General features: G+C 49.5%; 1 protein-coding gene across 3 annotated transcripts in view; it reads right to left on the bottom strand.

Annotated features, from left to right (window-relative positions):
* Positions 1–17440: 17440 nt before the first annotated feature.
* The window catches only part of CACNG7 (calcium voltage-gated channel auxiliary subunit gamma 7), a 31096-nt gene continuing 28828 nt past the window's right edge, over positions 17441–19708 (bottom strand). For 2 of the 3 annotated variants that reach the window (XM_034946881.4, XM_055102916.2), the window contains exon 6: positions 17441–19347. In XM_034946881.4, coding sequence (XP_034802772.1) covers positions 19090–19347 — 258 coding nt within the window. In that variant the 3' untranslated portion in view covers positions 17441–19089. The remainder of the gene's footprint in view (positions 19348–19708) is intronic. The other variant, XM_034946884.3, reaches the window with a different exon arrangement.

Raw genomic sequence — 19708 nt, 5'->3', positions numbered from 1 at the left:
AAATGTCTCTCCACTCAGGACCATTACAATCTCTGCCCTGTACTCCCATAGCAGGGGGCACACTGTACCACCCCCCCCACCCCCCCTGCACTCACAGCAGCTCCCACTGCCTCCAAATCCCCTCCTCGTAGCCCTTCATCATCACACGGGATCTTCAGCACACTGTTTCCCCCAACTTGAGATCCCCCTAACTCACTTTGAACCCCACTCTCTCTTCAATGTACCAGGAAGCATCCTCCCCAACTTCTCTCTCATCATATAGAATTCCCTTGACTCACTTCCTCTTGCTCCACCGCTATAGCTCCCAGCTTCTCCTCTGCCCCAGAAAATCCCCTCCGCAGGCCCCCACAGGCTTCCCTTCTTGGGAACGCCCCCCAGTACTCCCCTCTACGACTTCACCTGTACAGGAACACACACTGTAGCCCCTCATCTTCTTCCACACGCAGAAAGAGCCCCCCAGTAGACTGTGTCCCTCTGAAAAATGTGATCCGCAAGACTACAACTCTCTTTTCAATTTGGAATACTTTCCCAGCCTGCACCCGCTGCCCCGTGGCTCCTTCATTTCTCTCTTCCACATTCTCCCCCGACCAACATGCCCCCAGCCCTGCCTGTCTCCCCCACCCCAACTGTCCTCTGGGGGATGTACTCCTTACTTGCTTCCACACTGCTTCTTCAACTTCTTTCCCCAAACCCACTATAGTTAAGAGCCTGGAAACCTTAGACGAAGGGGGGATTAAAAAAAAAAACAAAACAAAAACCAGAACCTAGGTCCCAGTACAGGGTGACCTTGGCCTCCTGATTGCTTCCCCGTCTCCACTGGCCCCCATCAGCTGGCCTCAGACTGGGGCTGCTCCGAGGAGGGGCTGTGGAAAAAGGTTGTCTATGGGGGGTGTCTCCATGGCAACTGGGCCTAGTGCCCCACACGTTGTGTTCCCTCCCCCACCTCAACTCCCGTCTGCCCACACACAGCCCTTCCTCAGGCCACAGTTCAGCAGCCCGCTGGACAGGGCAACCCCCAGCCTCGCGGCCTGGGCGCCGGCCCCTTCCTCTCTTTTCTGTCCGCATGCTGAGTTTCCTCTCTTCTTGATCTCTTGGCCTCTTCTCCCCGAATTGGTGCCCCTCACCACCAGCAGGGCCACCTACCCTGTCTTAACAGATATCTGCTCTCAGTGGGGTAAGCCTGTGACCCCAGGCCCCTAACAACCTGGGATAAGAGGGGAAGGGAAGAGGACGGAAAGGAGGGAAATTCTCCTTCCGTCCAAAAAAAAAAAAAAAGATTCGAAGATCTTTTCATTTTGTCAATTTGGGGCACAATCTGGTTTCAGGGACTCTTAGTCCATCGTTCAGCAGCTGCCAGGGAGAAGAGAGCTGGGGACCCCCAATTCTAAAGCTTCCGGATATGAGGGGGTCACTCTCCTTTCTCCTTAGGAAGGGGACCAGCTCTTTTCTCCAGAATTCGGGGGGGGGATCACAGAACATTAATTCTACCTCCACCCACCTCCGATTAATAAAAAGATCTGTCTCACCTCTGTTAATGATAGGTCAACTCTCCGATGCACGGAGGAGGGGACGTCGAGCCCCCCCTGTTGGCACCCCCCCCAGAAAAACCTTTTGGCTCCCAATTCTCGCTGCTTCCCCCTCCCCCAGCAGTGAGGGACCCAGGCGTCCGACCTGGTTCGGGGAGTGGAGATGAGGAGGCGTATGGGGAATGGGGGTGCTGAGGCCAGGCTGGGGCTGGGGGGCAGCTCTGAGCCTGGGCCCCAAGGGAGTGAGGGTCGGGATATATATATTTAAAAAAAAAGGTGAGGAGACAATTTGGTTCTCGTGTCGCTGGGTAAAGTGCGGAGCTGGAGGACGAGAGGGAGGGAGTAGGGAGGGAGGGGGAGGGGAGCTGCTGAGGGATGGGGAGCCTCGGAGAGGAGATGGATGGGGGAAGGGAAAGAGGGGGGCAGGGTCGAGTGGCAGAAGGAAGCCGGAGAAGAAGAGAGAGATCCAGAGAGGGAGGGAGAGAGACAGAGAGAGACGAGGAGAAACGGAAAGAGAGAGACCCAGAGACCGCGAAACAGAAATGGGGGAGGGAGAAATTTGGGGGAGGCAGCGGCTGGAAGCAGAAGGAAGTTGGAGAGATACACACAGAGAAATATCCAGAGAGAGAAGGGGACAGGGACAGAGACTCAAAGAGAGAAACGCAGGGGCTGGGGGGGAGGGGGTGGGGGAGGGCTGGGGTAAGTGTGTGGGGGGGTCAGGATCTGGGAAACAGAAGGAAAGAAGAGAGAGGGAGAGAGTCATCCAGAGAGGAGGGAGGAGGGACAGATGGGGAGAGACAGACAGAAAGAGAGAGACTGAGAGGATGGGGGAGAGAGGGGGGAGAGGGAATGAAATGGAGAGCGGGTAGGGAGAGAAATTGGGGATGGGGGCAAGGTCTTGCTAGAGAGAAGGAAGCTTTAAAGAGAGAAGAAGATGCGGAGAGGGAGCGGGGGAGCAAGATAGTAAATGAAAGAAATGGAGGGTAGAAGGGCCTGGATGGCAGAAGGTACCTGGGGAAAGAAAGGCAAGTGCAGGAAAAGAGGGAGACCCAGAGAGAGACAGACGGAGAGGGACTGAGACAGGAAGAGAGAGAGATCCAGAGAAACAGAGGCAGACACAGAGACTGGGGATGCACCCGAAGGAAGCCCAGAAAAAATAACGGGAGAGGGGTGAGGCTGAGAAGCCCTGAGGAGGTCAGAGATGAAGGATACCCCTGCCCCTGCCCCCTCCCGCGTCCCCAGCCCCGGATCCCTGCCCCCTCCCCCATTCCAATGCCACCACCCCCACCCCCACTAGCCTCCATCTCTCTTCAGCATCGCTTGCCGCCGCCACCGCCTCTTCCTGTCGTCATAGCAACAGGATCCAGGCGCCCAGCCAAGGCTGGCAGCGGCGGCCGGAAATGAGGGGAGGGCCTTTTCAAAAGGACCCCAGGAATGCTCCCCTTTCCCAAAATCCAAGGGAAAGCGCAACTTCCCGGGGTCTTCCCACCGCTCCTCCTCCAAGTGGCGAGGGCAAAGATTCCCGCCCCCCCACCCCAAATAAAACAATATTGAACTTACCACGTTAACAAGCCTTTTGACTTTCACCAACAATCTTTTTTCTCTTCTCATCCCCCTCCCCTCCCCTAGTTCAAACCTGATGGGGAAGAAGGGGTAGAGTTAGATGCCCCCGAGATGGGGCTGGGGCTGGGAAGGAGAGTAGAATGCCAAAAGCTTGGGTGCAAATATGTCTTAGAGAAACTTGTCTGGGACTGGGTAGGGGTCTATGCAACAGTTTTGAGAAGCATGGATCTGTCCGTTCTGGAACTAGCTAGTAGGTTGGGGAAGTGGAACAATTGGAGGTGGAAAGTCTGAGATCAGAGTCTGAAAGTTCGGTCTTGGGTCCAAATTTCACGGATGCTCCCAAGGCTTCGTGTGACCTTGGACAAAACACTTCTTCTCCTCTATACTCAGTTGCTCTTGGTTATAAAGGGCACAGAAGCTGCCTCCAACCAAGTGAGAACGCGGATGGGAAGTGGGCTTGCACGTGGCTCTAGGCAAGCCGTTTACTCAAGACCCGATCCTCGTAAAAATGTTATCAGAAACTAAGAACTAGTAGCCATGGCTGATTGAAGGCTGTTGGCATGCTTCGCTGTCTTACAGAAGTCCTACAGAATCTTTGCAGTGTGGGCACCAATGTTCCTATATTATCCATGAGTAACCTGAGGCTCTGAGACAATAGGGGTTATGGGGGTGGAGGGCGGCCAACAATAGGTGAAATTCATAGTCATTTAACCCAACACACCTTTACTGCTCCCTCCTGGGGGCTGGCAGAAACAGGAATAACCTGTGTTCCCTAAATCTATTTACCTAGTGTTTGCTCCTGCTGGTTCATTCCTTTGGAGGGGCGATATCTTTCAGTCCCCAGCATCTCACATTTCTACTGAAATTTCTTTAGGTCGTTTCACTTAATTCTCTCCCCGCCCCATGGGAGAAAGTTTAGACATGCATTCCAACACTCCTGGTTTAGAAGCTAAGAAACACAGCCCCCAAGGGAAGGGGTCTGGAATTCATTTGTTTGAGGAAAGTTGATTATTTTCTGCTCTTTTGCTGGGGGGTGCGGGGGGAGATACATCAGCAAACAATGATGATAACCAATATAAACTGGACATTTAGGCTGGGTGCAGTGTCTCATGCCTGTAATCCTAGCAATTTGGGAGGCCGAAGCGGGCGGATCACCTGAAGTCAGGAGTTTGAGACCAGCCTGACCAACATGGTGAAACCCCATCTCTACTAAAAATACAAAATTAGCCGGGCATGGTGGTGCATGCTTGTAATCCCAGCTACTTGGGAGGCTGAGGCAGGAGAGTCGCTGGGACCAGGGAGATGGAGGCTGCAGTGAGCTGAGATCGAACCATTGCACTCCAGCCTGGACAACAAGAGTGAAACTCCGTCTCGAAAACAAGAAAAATAAAAACAAACTGGGCATTTAATATTACAGACTCCAAGGAGCCTGAGGGTATTGGTTCCATCTTCAAAAGAAGTGGGTTCTGTTAGCAGCCCCCACTTTAAAGATGTGAAAACTGAGGTTGAGAGGTCAGTTGTATTGGAGGAAATTCATCAGGACATCAAATTCCAGAGCCTATGCTGATATAACTGCACTGGTGAGAACGACTATGAAGATAATTTTTTAAAGCCAGGGTTTCCCAACCTCAACGTTCTCAACATTTGGGCTGGATAATTTTGTGTGGTGGAGGCTGTCCTGTGCATTGTAGAATGCTGAGCAGTACTCCTCGCCTCTATCCACTAGATGCCAATAGCACCTCCAAATAGCACCCTAAAAATAGCATTTGGGGACAACCAAAAATGTCTCCAAACATTGCTCAATGTCCCTTGGGGAACAAAATCGCCCCTGTTAAGAACTATTAAATTATACGAACTAGCAACTGGGGGAAACCTCTTTATTTTATTTTAAATGAAAATATATTTCCTAGTCAAATCAATATAGGCTCATGGTTTAAAAAAAGAAAAGAAAAAAATCAAATGGTACACAAGGGACTACAATAAAAATAATTTAGCCTGTTCCACCTCAAGTCCTTTTCCTTATTGGAAAAGTCTATTAACATTCTTGTTTTTGCTTTCGTTCTTGTTACTTGAGACGGAGTCTCACTCTGTCGCCAGGCTGGAGTGCAATGGCACAATCTCGGCTCACTGCAACTTCTGCCTGCCGAGTTCAGGCCATTCTTGTGCCTCAGCCTCCCGAGTAGCTGGGATTACAGACACACAGCAACATGCCCACCTAATTTTTACATTTTTAGTAGAGATGGGGTTTCACCATGTTGGCCAGGATGGTGTTGATCTCCTGACCTCTTGATCTGCCCGCCTCGGCCTCCCAAAGTGCTGGGATTACAGGCATGATCCACCATACCCGGCCGTCTATTAATATTCTTAGCTATTTCTTCTCTTACTTGCCTTGACATCCCTAAATAATGATTTTCTTTTGGAATCAAAATTATACATTATTTATAGATATTTTTTCTCTAATAGATAACAAATCAATTCATGCAGCCCTCGCTTTTCCTTCCCTTCTTCCTCAAGTGTTAGTTCTTCTATTGGTAATTTTGTGACACTAAGTGACGCATGATTACATCATGATTTATTTCAACAACTAAAGAGTATATCTCTTTTTTTCACAGCTTTATTGAGATCGAATTCACATATCATGCAATTCACCCACTTAAAGTGTACAATTCAACGGCTTTTAATTGTACAGAGCTGTGCAATCATCAACTTCAGATCACTTTTAGAATATTTTCATTAGTCCAAGGAGATACTGCATACTCCTTAGCCATCACCCCCAATCTAAGCACCCACTCCAGCCCTAGGCAATCACTAATGTACTTTCTGTCTGTATAGATTTTCCCATTCTAGACATTTCATAGAAATTGAATCATACAATGTATGGTTCTTTGTGTCTGGCTGCTTTCAGGCTAAGTAAGTAACGTCTTTAAGGTTCATCCATGTTGTAGCATGAGCCAGTGCTTCATTCCATTTTATGGCAGAATAACATTCCATGGTATAGCGGGAGATACCACATTTTATTTATCCATTCATGTATCAATGAACATTTGAGTTTCTTCCACATTTTGGTTATTACGAATAATGCTACTGTGAACATTTGTGTGCACATTTTTGTGTAGACATATCTTTTCATATCTCTTGGGCACATACCTGGCAGTGAACTTGTAGAATGAGTTTAAGAAATGAGATAGCATCTCTTCACTTCATTTTGAAAGATGGGAGTATTACCAGGTGTGGTGGCCCACGCCTGTAATCCCAGCACTTTGGGAGGCCGAGACGGGCAGATCACCTGAGGTCGCAAGTTCGAGACCAGGCTGGCTAACATGGTGAAACCCCGTCTCTACTAAAAATACAAAAATTCGCTAGGCATGGTGGTGCACGCCTGTAATCCCAGCTACTTGGGAGGCTGAGGCAGGAGAATCGCTTGAACCTGGGAGGTGGAAGTTGCAGTGAGCCAAGATCGTGCCACTGTACTCCAGCCTGGACAACAAGAGTGAAACTCTGTCTCAAAAAAAAAAAAAAGCCGGGCGCAGTGGCTCATGCCTGTAAACCCAGCACTTTGGGAGGCCAAGGCGGGCAGATCACGAGGTCAGGAGATTGAGACCATCCTGACTAACACGGTGAAACCCCGTCTCTATTAAAAATAAAAAATAAAAAAAATTAGCCGGGCGTGGTGGCAGGCGCCTGAAGTCCCAGCTACTCGGGAGGCTGAGGCAGGAGAATGGCGTGAACCTGGGAGGCGGAGCTTGCAGTGAGCTGAGATCATGCCACTGCACTCCAACCTGGGCGACAGAGTGAGACTCCGTCTCAAAAAGAAAGAAAGAAAGAAAGAAAAAGAAAGAAAGAAAGAAAGAAAGAAAGAAAGAAAGAAAGAAAGAAAGAAAGAAAGAAAGAAAGAAAGAAAGAAAGAAAGATGGATGGGAGTATTGAACCCACTGATCACTCCTTCAGCTCATGGAAGACCCCTTCAGAAGGGGTGTCACAGAAGCAGGTTGTGGACTTTTATAAGATCTCATTTCTACATTTGCTCACATATTCATTTCACATTAGCCAAGGCCTCTGCTGGGCTTGACCCAGAGACCTAGAGCCTGCAGACTTAGAGATAGGTTTGCTAATCCCTTCCCTTGAGAAGGTCCTCGGTCCTCACTTCCAACTGTGATAGGCAGAATTTTAAAATAACCTCCAAGATTCCCACCACCTGGTGTACACACCCAAGAGAATCTCCTTCCCTTGAGTGTGGACAAGAGCTGTCACTAGGAGGTGATGCAGTCCCCATGATTATGTGACATTATATGGCAAGGTATGGGATTTTGTAAATATAATTAAGGTCCCTAATCAGTTGACTTCATTAAAAAAGAAATTATCCGGCTGGGCGCGGTGGCTTACGTCTGTAATCCCAGCACTTTGGGAGGCTGAGGTGGGTGGATCACGAGGTCAGGAGATTGAGACCAACCTGGCTAACACGGTGAAACCCCGTCTCTACTAAAAATACAAAAAATTAGCCAGGTGAGGTGGCGGGTGCCTGAAGTCCCAGCTACTCGGGAGGCTGAGGCAGGAGAATGGCATGAACCCCGGGGGGGCGGAGCCTGCAGTGAGCCGAGATCGCGCCACTGCACTTCAACCTGGGCAACAGTGAGACTCCGTCTCAAAAAAAAAAAAAGAAAAGAAAAGAAAAGAAAAGAAATTATCCCAGGTGGGCCTGGCCTAATCAGGTGATCTCTTAGGAAAGGATCAAGACGTCAGAAATAACCAAAGCAAAGGAGTTGCTGAGAACCCTGAGGAAGCAAACTGTCTTGTCATGGCAAAGACCTGAGAGTGAGTGGCAACTGCTAACTAGAAAACAGAGACCCCGGTCAAACAACTACAAGGAAATGAATTCTGCTCAACCTGTGGGAGGTTGGAAGTAGTTCTCTCCCTAGCCAAATCCCCAGCAGAGGACACAGCTAGCCGGCATCTTAACTTCAGCCTTGTGAGACCCAGAGCTCGCCAGGCGCAGTGGCTCACGCCTGTAATCCCAGCACTTTGGGAGGCCAAGGCAGGCGGATCACTTGAGGCCAGGGGTTCGAGACCAGCCTGGCCAACATGGTGAAACCCCGTCTCTACTAAAAATACAGGTGTGGTGCCGCACACCTGTAATCCCAGCTCCCTGGGAGGCTAAGGCAGAAGAATCACTTAAACCTGGGAAGCGGAGGTTGCAGTGAGCCAAGATTGTGCCACTGTATTCCAGCCTGGGCAACAGAGCAAGACTCCGTCTCCCAAAAAATAATAATAAAATAAAATTCTCGGCCGGGCGCGGTGGCTCACGCCTGTAATCCCAGCACTTTGGGAGGCTGAGGCGGGCGGATCACCAGGTCAGGAGATCGAGACCATCCTGGCTAACACGATGAAACCCCGTCTTTACTAAAAAATTCAAAAAAATTAGCCGGGCGAGGTGGCGGGAGACTGTAGTCCCAGCTGCTCGGGAGGCTGAAGCAGAAGAATTGTGTGAACCCGGGAGGCGGAGCTTGCAGTGAGCCAAGATCATGCCACTGCACTCCAGCCTGGGCGACAGAGCAAGACTCCATCTCAAAAAAATAAAAAATAAAAAATAAAATAAAATAAAATTCTCCTATGTCTCCCTATTGCCCTTAGGAGTAAATCTAAGCTCCTCACCTATGTCCTTTTGCCAAGAGCACAAGTCTCATCGTATGCCACCCCCATTGCTGCCTCCTGCAGACTGAAGGTGTCTTCCCTACCATTCCCAGCTCCTTCCTGTTCTGAGGGTTTCCTGGGTGGTTTTCTTCCGTGGAATCCCCTTCCATCTCAGCCATATGGCAAACCCTCTATCCACTCTTTTTTTCTTTCTGAGACAGGGTCTTGCTCTGTCACCCAGGCTGGAGTGCAGTGGCGCAATCTTGGTTCACTGCAGCCTTGACTTCCCAGGCTCAAGCCATCCTCCCACTTCTTCCTCCCCAGTAGCTGAGACCATAGGCAAGCACCACCACCCCCGGCAATTTTTTTTTTTTTTTTTTGTATTTTTGATAGAGAAGGGATCTCATCATGTTGCCCAGGCTGGTCTCAAACGCCTGAGCTCAAGCGATCCGCCCACCTCAGCCTCCCAAAATGCTGGGATTACAGAGCCACTGCACCTGGCACTATCCACTCTTGAGATTCAACTTACACGCTCCTTCCTCCAGGAAGCCTTCCCTGACCTCCCAAGCCTGCATCAGGGTCTACATCAGTGCTCCCACCCGGCCTGCACTGGCTCCTTAAAGCCACAGCAAGGCTATATTGTGATTGACCTGTGGGTCGGTCTTCTCCGCACTGGTGCTGGAGCTGTTCAAGGACAGGCACGGGTCTGAATTACTTCCATGTCCCCTAGATCCCAGCTCAGCCCTGATGGACAGGAGCCCTCGGTCCAGGGATGATGAACAAATGAATGAATGAATGAACGAATGAATGAGAAAATGAATGAGTCAGGGGATGAGTGGATACATATTCTAGGGTCTCCACCCTCTACATAGCCAGTTCCAACCTCTTGTCCCTATCCAACCCTTCTCCCTGCCTCATATCCTGAGTGTGTGGTTTTTCCCAGGTGCGCGAGTGTTTCTCATCAACAACAGCTGGGGCCTTTGTGTTTCCTCAAGAGGAACAGGGTGGTGGTGGCATGTCTTCCTGCTGTACCAGGAAGCGTCGATCAGCGTTTCTTAAACGTCCTCATTCAGGGTGAAGTGGAAATATTCCAACGCTGGGGAGCCAGGTGGCTGGAGTTCCAACTCCGGCTCTTCTTTGCCTCCCCAAGGAACCCGGATCCAAAGCTTGGTTCTCACTGCAGCTTCCTTCTCTCATTCTCTCATCTGTAGAAGGGGAAGAGGGATACCGTTAGTGATCTCTCTCTTGTTGAGACTGTGATTCGAAATCACACATCCAAGGCATTCTGCCAGAGCTAATGGGATGTCACTGAAGCCCCTGATATTATGTACAGAATATTGTGAGTATGAGTATTTTTTTCCTGGGGGTCCGTAGCTTTTATCTGACTCTCCAAGAGGTCCCTAATCTCCTGCAGATTATCACAGCTGGCAGAGCGCCGTGGCTCATGCCTGTAATCCCAGCACTTCGGGAAGCTGAGGCGGGAGGATTGCTTGAGCCCAGCCTGGGCAACTTAGGGAGGCCCCCGACTCTACAAAAAATATATATATTTTTTTGAGATGGAGTTTTGCTCTTATTGCCCAGGCTGGAGTACAGTAGCGCGAACTTGGCTCACTGCAACCTCCACCTCCCAGGTTCAAGTGAATCTCCTCCCTCAGTTTCCTGAGTAGCTGGGATTACAGGCGTCCGCCACCACATCCGGCTAATTTTTTGTATTTTTAGTAGAGATGGGGGTTTCACCATGTTGGCCAGGCTGGTCTTGAACTCCTGACCTCAGGTGATCCACCCCCCTTGGCCTCCCAAAGTGCTAGGATTACAGGGATGAGCCACCATGCCCGGCCAAAAAATAACTCTTAAAAAATGAACCAGGAGTGTAGTCCTAGCTCCTCAGGAAGCTGAGGTGGGAGGGTGCCTTGAGCTCAGGAGGTTGAGGCTGCAGTGAGCCGAGGTCGTGCCACTGCACTCCATCCAGCCCAAGCGACAGAGAGAGACCCTGTCTCAAAATAAAAATTAAAAAAAGAATCACAGCTTATGAATCAATTTAGGAAAATCTCATGTGTGTCCATAAAAATAAAGGTAAAAAAGAAAAAAAAGAAATATATATATTTTTTTTTTTTTTTTTTTTTTAGACGGCATCTTGCCCTGTTGCCCAGGCTGGAGTGCAATGGTGTGATCTTGGCTCACTGCAACCTCCGCCTCCCAGGTTCAAATGATTCTCCTGCCACAGCCTCCCGAGTAGCTGGGGTTACAGGTGCCCGCCACCACCCCCAGCTAATTTTTTTTGTATTTTTAGTAGAGACAGGGTTTCACCATGTTGGTCAGGCTGTTCTCGAACTCCTGACCTCATGATCCACCTGCTTTGGCCTCCCAAAGTGCTGGGATTACAGGTGTAAGCCACCGCGCCCAGCCGCAAAAGAAATATCTTCATAAAGATATTTCTATTTATTGATTTCTAGATAAAAGTCTGGCACAGGCTTTCTCAATCACTGTCGCACCGGTCACATCGGAGACCAGATGATTCTTTGCCATGGGTGGCCTTCCTGCACATTTCAGGGGCTATTCCAGAACTTGCTAGGTTCCCGTAGCACCTCACTCCCCCCAGCCCTGAGTTGTGACATCCAAAAATATCTCTGGACAGCCGGGCGCGGTGGCTCACGCTTGTAATCCCAGCACTCTGGGAGGCCGAGGCGGGCGGATCACGAGGTCAGGAGATCGAGACCATCCTGGATAACATGGTGAAACCCCGTCTCTACTAAAAATACAAAAAATTAGCCGGGCATGGTGGCGGGCGCCTGTAGTCCCAGCTACTCGGGAGGCTGAGGCAGAATGGCGTGAACCCGGGAGGCGGAGCTTGCAGTGAGCGAGACTGAGCCACTGAACTCCAGCATGGGCGACAGAGCAAGATTCCATCTCAAAACAAAAAACAAACAAACAAACAAAAGCAAAAACAAAAATATCTCTGGACATTGCCAAATGCAACCTGGGGGCAACATGACTTCCAGTTGAGAGCCACTGTCCTAAAGGAAGAAAGTGGGAACAAAGTGGGAACAGTCACTCTCTCTGGGAAATGAGGCTGGAATTGAGAAGAGTGAAGAGAAAGCTACTTTCTTTTTTCTTTTCTTTTTCTTTTTCTTTTTCTTTTTTTTCTTTTTTTTTTTTTTTTTTTTGAGACGGAGTTTCACTCTTGTTGCTGAGGCTGAATCTCGGCTCACTGTAACCTCTGCCTCCCGGGGTTCAAGCAATTCTCCTGCCTCAGCCTCCCAAGTAGCTGGGATTAGAGGCATTTGCCATCACGCCCGGCTAATTTTGTATTTTTAGTAGAGGCTATGTCATGGGATTTCACTATGTTGGCCAGGCTGGTCTTGAACTCCTTACCTCAAGTGATCCACCCGCCTTGGCCCCCCACAGTGCTGGGATTACAGACGTGAGTCACCATGCCCAGCCAAAAGCTACTTTCTTTATACCCTTCTCTGATGCTGAAACTTTTAAATCGTGACTGAGTATTAAATTTCAGGGCCAGGCACGGTGGCTCACTCCTGTAACCCCAGCACTTTGGGAGGCCAAAGCGGGCAGATCACCTGAGGTCAGGGGTTTGAGACCAGCCTGGCCAACATCGTGAAACCCCATCTCTACTAAAAATACAAAAATCAGCCGGGCGTGGTAGCACATGCCTGTAATCCCAGCTACTTGGGAAGCTGAGACAAGAGAATCACTTGAACCTGAGAGGCGGAGGTTGCAGTGAGCAGAGATCATGCCATTGCACTCTAGCCTGGGTGACAAAAGTGAAACTCCGTCTCAAATAAATTAATCAATTTATTATAAAAATAGAAAAAAAATTAAAATAGAAAAAAATTAAAAATTAAGAAGAATAAATAAATAAATAAATTCGTAATTAAAATGAGTTTATTGTTCAAATAAATTACCTCTCTGCAATGGACCACTACATAGTCATTAGAGGAATTAGGTAAATCTTACTAACTCTGTGACATACAGCATCAGCATTGAAACCTTTGAATGCAGGATCCCTCCGTACACTTAACTGTAGAGAGCTGGTGGCTCACACTTGTAATCCCAACACTTCGGGAGACCAAGGTGAGAGGATCATTTGAGGCCGTGAGTTTGAGACTCCATCTTTACAAAAAAAAATTAAAATACTAGCTGGGCATGGTGGTGCGCACCTGTAGTCTTTGCTACTCAGGAGGCTGAGATGGGAGGATTGCTTGAACCTGGGAGTTCAAGGTTGCAGTGAGCTATGATAACACCACTGCACTTCAGCTTGGGCAACAGAGCAAGATCTTGTCTCTAAAAATAAAATTTAAAAAAAAGAAAATTGTAGGGGACCCCAAAGAGCTTTTTAAATTTGTGCTATGTCTATTGATATTTTGCATATTTGCAATTCAAACTGAGAAGAAAATCTAGAATATGTATTTAAGTAAAATAATCAGCTTATTGTATATTTACATAAGCAACTTACTTTAATAAAAATAACTAGTTTCCAAAATAAAAAAATTATATAATGGTATTGGTTTATATTTTTTAAAATAGATTTAACATTTGACTCAACAGATGAAAGTCAGTCTCATATCTGCTTCTGTGTTCAGTCATGTTCTTACTTCCTGTGAAGCCTCCAGACTCTATACACTCATGAGAGAATAAGAATGAAAAAAAGGAAAATATCTTAGTATTACGATAAAAATGCCTTTGACCTTGTGGACTTCCTAAATGAGTCTCAGGGATGTTCCAGCTCCCCAGGACACATTTTGAAAAGCACTGGTAGTGGTATTGTCCTGTAAACCAGTGTGGTCTAAGGGGGGCAGTATAGGGTAGGGTGGAAGCATTTAGCTAGACCCTGATGCAGGCTTGGGAGCTCAGGGAAGGCTTCCTGGTGGAAGGAGCATGTAAGTTGAATCTCAAGAGTGGACAGAACCCGGCGTGGTGGTTGATGCCTGCAATCTCAGCACTTCGGGAGGCTCAGGTCAGCGGATTGCTTGAGCTCAGGAGTTTGAGACCAGCCTGGGCAACATGATGAGACCCCTTCTCTACCAAAAATACAAAAAAAAAAAAAAAAAAAAAATAGCCAGGTCTGGTGGTGCTTGCCTGTGGTCTCAGCTACTGGGGAGGCTGAGGTGGGAGGATGGCTTGAGCCTGGGAAGTCAAGGCTGCAGTGAACCAAGATTGCGCCACTGCACTCCAGCCTGGGTGACAGAGCAAGACCCTGTCTCAGAAAGAAAAAAAGAGTGGATAGAGGTTTTGCCATATGGCTGAGAGATGGAAGGGGATTCCTCGGAAGGAAACCCTCAGAACAGGAAGGAGCTGGGAATGGTAGGGAAGACAACTTCAGTCTGCAGGAGGCAGCAGTGGGGACAGCATATGTTGAGACTTGTGCTCTTGGCAAAAGGACATAGGTGAGGAGCTTAGATTTACTCCTAAGGGCAATAGGGAGATATAGGTCATTGATAAACAGATGGAACCAGGTGGCTTCAATATACACAGAGGGCCGGGCATGGTGGCCCACACCTGTAATTCCAGCACATTGGGAGGCCAAGGAGGGCAGATCACCTGAGGTCAAGAGTTTGAGACCAGCCTGGCCAACATGGCGAAACCCTGTCTCTACTAAAAATACAAAATTAGCTGGGGGTGGTGGCCTGTACCTGTAATCCCAGCTACTCTGGGGGCTGAGGCAGGAGAATTGGTTGAACCCAGGAGGTGGAGGTTTCAGTGAGCCGAGATCATGCCACTGCTCTCCAGCCTGGGCAACAGAGCGAGATTCGTTTAAAAAAAAAAAGCCGGGCACAGTAGCTCACGCCTGTAATCCCAGCACTTTGGGAGGCCGAGGCAGGTGGATTGCCTGAGCTCAGGAGTTCGCAGCCAGCCTGGGCAACACGGTGAAACCCCGCCTCTACTAAAATACAAAAAATTAGCCAGGCGTGGCGGTGCGTGCCTGTAGTCCTAGGTATTCGGGAGGCTGAGGCAGGAGAATTGCTTGAACCCAGGAGGCAGAGGTTGCAGTGAGTCAAGATGGCACCACTGCACTCCAGCCTGGACAAGAGAGCAAGACTCCATCTCAAAAAAAAAAAAAAAAAATATATATATATATATAGAGAGAGAGAGAGAGAGATAAATAGATGGAACCAGGTGGCTTCAATATACACAGAGGGCCAGGCATGGTGGCCCACAACTGTAATTCCAACACTTTGGGAGGCCAAGGAGGGCAGTATATATATACACACACACACACACAAAGGTATACAGCTTAGCGGATAAGTATTGTCGACACAAGAGACTCCCAGGATTCAAATTTTAGCTTGACCGCTTACTAGCTGTGTGACCAGGAGAAAGCTAATTACCCTCTCTGTGTCTCAGGATCTCATTTATAAAGTGAGAATGATACTAAGAGTACTAAACCTCCTGAGGTTACAGAATGTAAAAGGCTTAGGACTGAAACACAAAGTGGCTGGCATGTAAGCACTCAATAAATTATGCAATTAATTTATGCAAACAATTGTTATTAAGCAGCCTTGGAAAACAGTAGTTATATAACATACTAAATGAGCCCCACGCATTCGCATTTGAAACTGGAAGGCCCAGAACTATGTGCATTACATGATAAATGTATAAAATAAAAATATGTATACCACATACTCATCTGTATGTGGATTTAAACACATGCATATATGCTTGAATATGCATAGAGTATTCCTGAAATTATACATTGAAAACTAATAATGCCTCAGGAAGAGGAGGATTTCAGAATGTTAGGACATCCTGACTTACTTTGGATAAATAAAGGTGGAACTTTTCACAGCATTTCTTTAAAACAAAACAAAAAACTCACCAATCTCGAACTGTGGGATTACATTCCATTTTCAAAGTTTAATAAACAAAAGAACTAGCTTGATTTTTTAAAAGAACACAACCCTTAGGATTTTAGGTTGTTAACTTCCCCATAGTGTTAGCAAGTATCTAGCATTTGCGTCACCACAGCCCATCCTGCAGGCAAGGCAGACAGCACCAATTGAGCAGCACGGCAGACAGCACCAATCAATGGCAACACTCTTTCCCACTGAGCAGATGTTCAGAATCCTTCTAACACCGGGCTCCAAGCAGCCCGTACGAATCACTTAGTTTTGACAACGAAGCTGAAACATGATTTGCCATCCCGAATCTCAAGCATGACCTCCAGAAATTGGTGAAATTATTGAAAATGACTCAGAATATTTCCCTCCGGGAGTCCAGTCCTGCTGATTCAGAACTCTTTCCTGCTAACTTACCCCCACCAACCTCCCTATTCCAGAGGAATTTGGAATCCTTCTAAACCAACCACTGCCCTCGGTATTTTTTTATTTTTTTATAGAAAAAGAAACTGAAGCCCCAGAGATTCAAAGATTTGCTCAAGGTCACAGAATGAGTTTGCACCAAATCCATAGTAGTAAATTATAGCAGCTAAGAGTGTGGGCTCTGAGGTCAGACAGGCTGGGCATGAATTCTCCTCCGCATCTTACCAGCTGGGTGGCCTCACTTCCCTGAGCCTCGGTTTCTTCATCTATAAAATGGGGCTAATTGGGATGCCTGATTCGCAGGATGGTTGGAAGGATTCAACGAGCTAATAAATCAAAAGTGCTTAGTGCAGGCTGGGTAGGGTGGCTCATGCCTGTAATTCTAGCACTTTCAGAGGCCGAGGCAGGAGGATCCCTTGAGCCCAGGAGCTCAAGACCAACCTGGGCAACACAGGGATACCCTGTCTCTATTTTTTTTTTTTTTTAAGTGCTTAGTGCAGTGTCTGATACCCTAATGATGACCTGATAAATGTGTCTTGGTTGTTAACACTTGTGACTGTAACAGCAAAAGTTATTCTGATGGATCCTTAAGAGGCCAAATCTAGACAAGGCAAAGAAGGGAAGATCTGGCACGGTGTTTCCTTTACAATACGCTGCAAGTATAAGCTTATCAAACATTTAGGCTGTTCTCAGTCTCTCAGTATAGTGGGTGAGACTGCAGATTGTGGCACCCACTTTCCGAGCCTGCCTCCTTCACCTGCAAAAATGGGGTGATAATTCCTACATACAGGATTGCTGTGAATGTCTAATGAGATCATGTAAGGAAGGAAGGCGTCTGGCTCAGGGTAGATGCGCAGTAAATGGTAGCAGTCATTTCTTAACAGAGGGACTGAGCCAAGCATTGGGAAAACCCACCACCGCCTAGTGCAAGGGGGAGGAAGCCTGAGCTTCAGAACCAGATAAACTTGGTTTTATTATTATTTTGAGATGGAGTCTCACTCTGTCGCCCAGGCTGGCGTGCAGTGCACTCGGCTCACTGCAGCCTCCGCCTCCCAAGTTCAAGCGATTCTCTGCTTCAGCCTCCCGAATAGCTGGGATTACAGGCGTGAGCCACCGTGGCCAGCTAATTTTTTTGTGTGTTTTTAGTAGAGACAGGGTTTCGCCATGTTGGCCGGGCTGGTCTCGAACTCCTGACCTCAAGTGATCCGCCCAGCTTGACCTCCCAAAGTGCTGGGATTACAAGCGTGAGTCACCGCACCAGGCCTAAACTTGGCTTTAGCAAATGGCTCTGCCAACTTCCACCTGTGTGATCTTGGATACGTCACTTCACCTCTCTGGACCTATCTGCAAAATGAGGCCAATAAATTGACCGTGCAGGCTTGGGGGGAAAGTTAAAAGAAGCAATGAATGTCGAAGGAAGGCGAGTCATAGTAACAGTACTCTACGTGGTCATAATAATACCAGGAGAAAGCGTTTATTGATCCTGACCAGTATCATTTACGGTCCTGCATGCTTTACACGGACTGAAGTATAAAGCGCTGCCGTTGATAATTATGATGATTAAGTCATTTAACAACGACTCATCTAACGTTATTCTGCAGTACTTTAGGCCTGCAACCCTAGAAGCAGAGACCTAGACTAAGCCCCCTCTATCCAATCCCTTCCCTCCGGGCAGGCGGAGACGTGTTTGAAATAAAGTTTATTGAAGTTTCTGTCGATATTTACATATGATACACGGTAAATAACAGAGCCAGGCCCCCCACCCCACCCTGTCCCCACCCCAGTGCCCCCCTCCCCCCAGCCTCGTTAAAAATCGCTGCGTAAAGTCAGGTTAACTGCGGCGGGTCCCCCCTCCCCCCTCCCACCTAAGATGCAAACTAAAAGCCCCCGTCCCTCCCCTGCCCCCCTCCCCCCACCCCGGGGGCCATTCTGGTTCCGTGTACAGCACTGTGCTACCTCGCCCCTCTTTCCCTAATAAGGGGGGGTGGGCGAGTTCCTGGTGACCTCCTCTCCCCCCAAAATCTGTCCAACGGGGCGGACGGGCCCTTGAAAGAGGCCAGAGTTGGGGTTCTGAGGGGGGAAGAGGGACGTCAATGAGGAGGAGAGCCAGAAAATGGAAGACTTAGAGGTTTGGGGGGGTGTCGACCCCCGCTACTGCCCCTCCCTCCCTCGACGGGGCCTCGAGGGGGGAGAGGCGGGCACAGGTGCGGAGATGGCGCGGGGGAATTCCCTCCACCCTAGGGTCCCCATTCTGGCCGTCTGGTGTGCGCCTAGGGCGGGATGCACCCAAGGGCTTGGGACGAGCGGGTGAAGGGAGGAAAGGAGAGAAAGAGTTAAAGGAGGAGGAAGACGAAGCCAAGGATAGCTGAGAAAGCAAGAAGATCCTTTAGACAAGAGCCCCCTAAAAGGCAGGTAACCTTCAGGAAGCAGAAAAGAGCCCAGCCAGTGAGAAAGAATGGGACCTTCCAGGGAAGTAGGGGAGATGCGGAGGGAAGGGCCAGGTTAACCGTACCTGTGGCTTCCAGCCCCCTTCCCTACGCCACCCCGGGGCTGCAGGTGGAGCAAGCCGGCCCTCCCACTGCACCGGACGACCCAGCAGGTCAGGAGGTGAGATTAGGCAGGGAAAAAGGAAGCCCAGGGCAGAAGGGAGAAGAGGATAGCCGGTATTCCCGGCGGCTGCCCGAACCTGCTCTCCAGCCCAGCGCCGCTGCGGTGAGGTCCGAGGTTGGGGAGCTCTGGGGAGCTCGGCGCCTGCACCGCCTCTGGCTGCTCCCAGCTCAGAGCAGGTGGAGAACGAGGGAGGAGCTAAGTTTATTGGAGAGGAGGGGCCAGAGGAAAGGGGCGGGCCAACGAAGGGGAGGAGTCATTTGGGAGTGAGAGGGACCAATGAAAAGGAGAGGTCGGGAAAAGGGGGCGCGGCCATTGAAATAAGGGAGTCTGTGGGCGGAGCCATTGGGAAGAGGGCGGGGCCTAAAGCTGGCGCCGCCTCCTCCAGGTGGGAGCGAGGAGTCCCGAGGACGGAAGGGGGCGCTGCATTGCAGGGAGACCCCCTAAGACGAGGAGGAGGAGGAGGCAGGGGGAGCTCCGAGGGGCGGGCCTCAGCAGGGCGAGGTGGAGATGTGCAGGTGGTCCGGGTACTTGATGGCGGGAGGGTAGTTCTGCGTCATTTGGATGGACACGTCGCTGGAGATGTCGGAGGGGCTCCGGCCGCGGCGCCACGCCTCGGGCTGCAGGAACTGGCCCGAGTAGTCGGAGCAGTCGCTGAGACGCGGGCGGTAGAAGGCCGGGTGTGGACGGTACATCTCCTCCTCCGCGTAGCGCTTGGTGAACAGGTACACGGACATCACGCCGGCCCCCTGCGGCAAGGCAAGGTCAGAGTCCCAGGGGCGCCCCACTGCGCATCCCCGGACCCCGACTCATCTCCTCTCACTGCAGGACTCAGAGTCCCCACCCCAAGCCCCTTCCTATCCCAGGACCCAGGATCAGGGCTCCAGCCCTCTCTTTCCCCAGGACCTCAGGAGTCCAAGCCCTCAGGTTGGCCCCTCCCTCAAGACCCAGGAGTCCCAGTCTCCAGACCCCTCCTCCCCCAGGATCCCAAAAGTTGGAGCTCTCAGACCCCTCTTCCTCCAGGACCCAGGGGTTAGACCCTCAGCTACCACCTCCCTCTGACGCCAGAGTCTGCATCTCCAGCCTCTCCTTCCTCCTGGACTCAGGAAC

The sequence above is a fragment of the Pan paniscus genome, chromosome 20 (genome assembly GCF_029289425.2).
Source record: "Pan paniscus chromosome 20, NHGRI_mPanPan1-v2.0_pri, whole genome shotgun sequence".
In the NCBI taxonomy this organism is placed as follows: Eukaryota; Metazoa; Chordata; class Mammalia; order Primates; family Hominidae; genus Pan; species Pan paniscus.
Note: the sequence above shows the minus strand (reverse complement) of the source record. Positions and strands in the feature narration are given on the sequence as shown.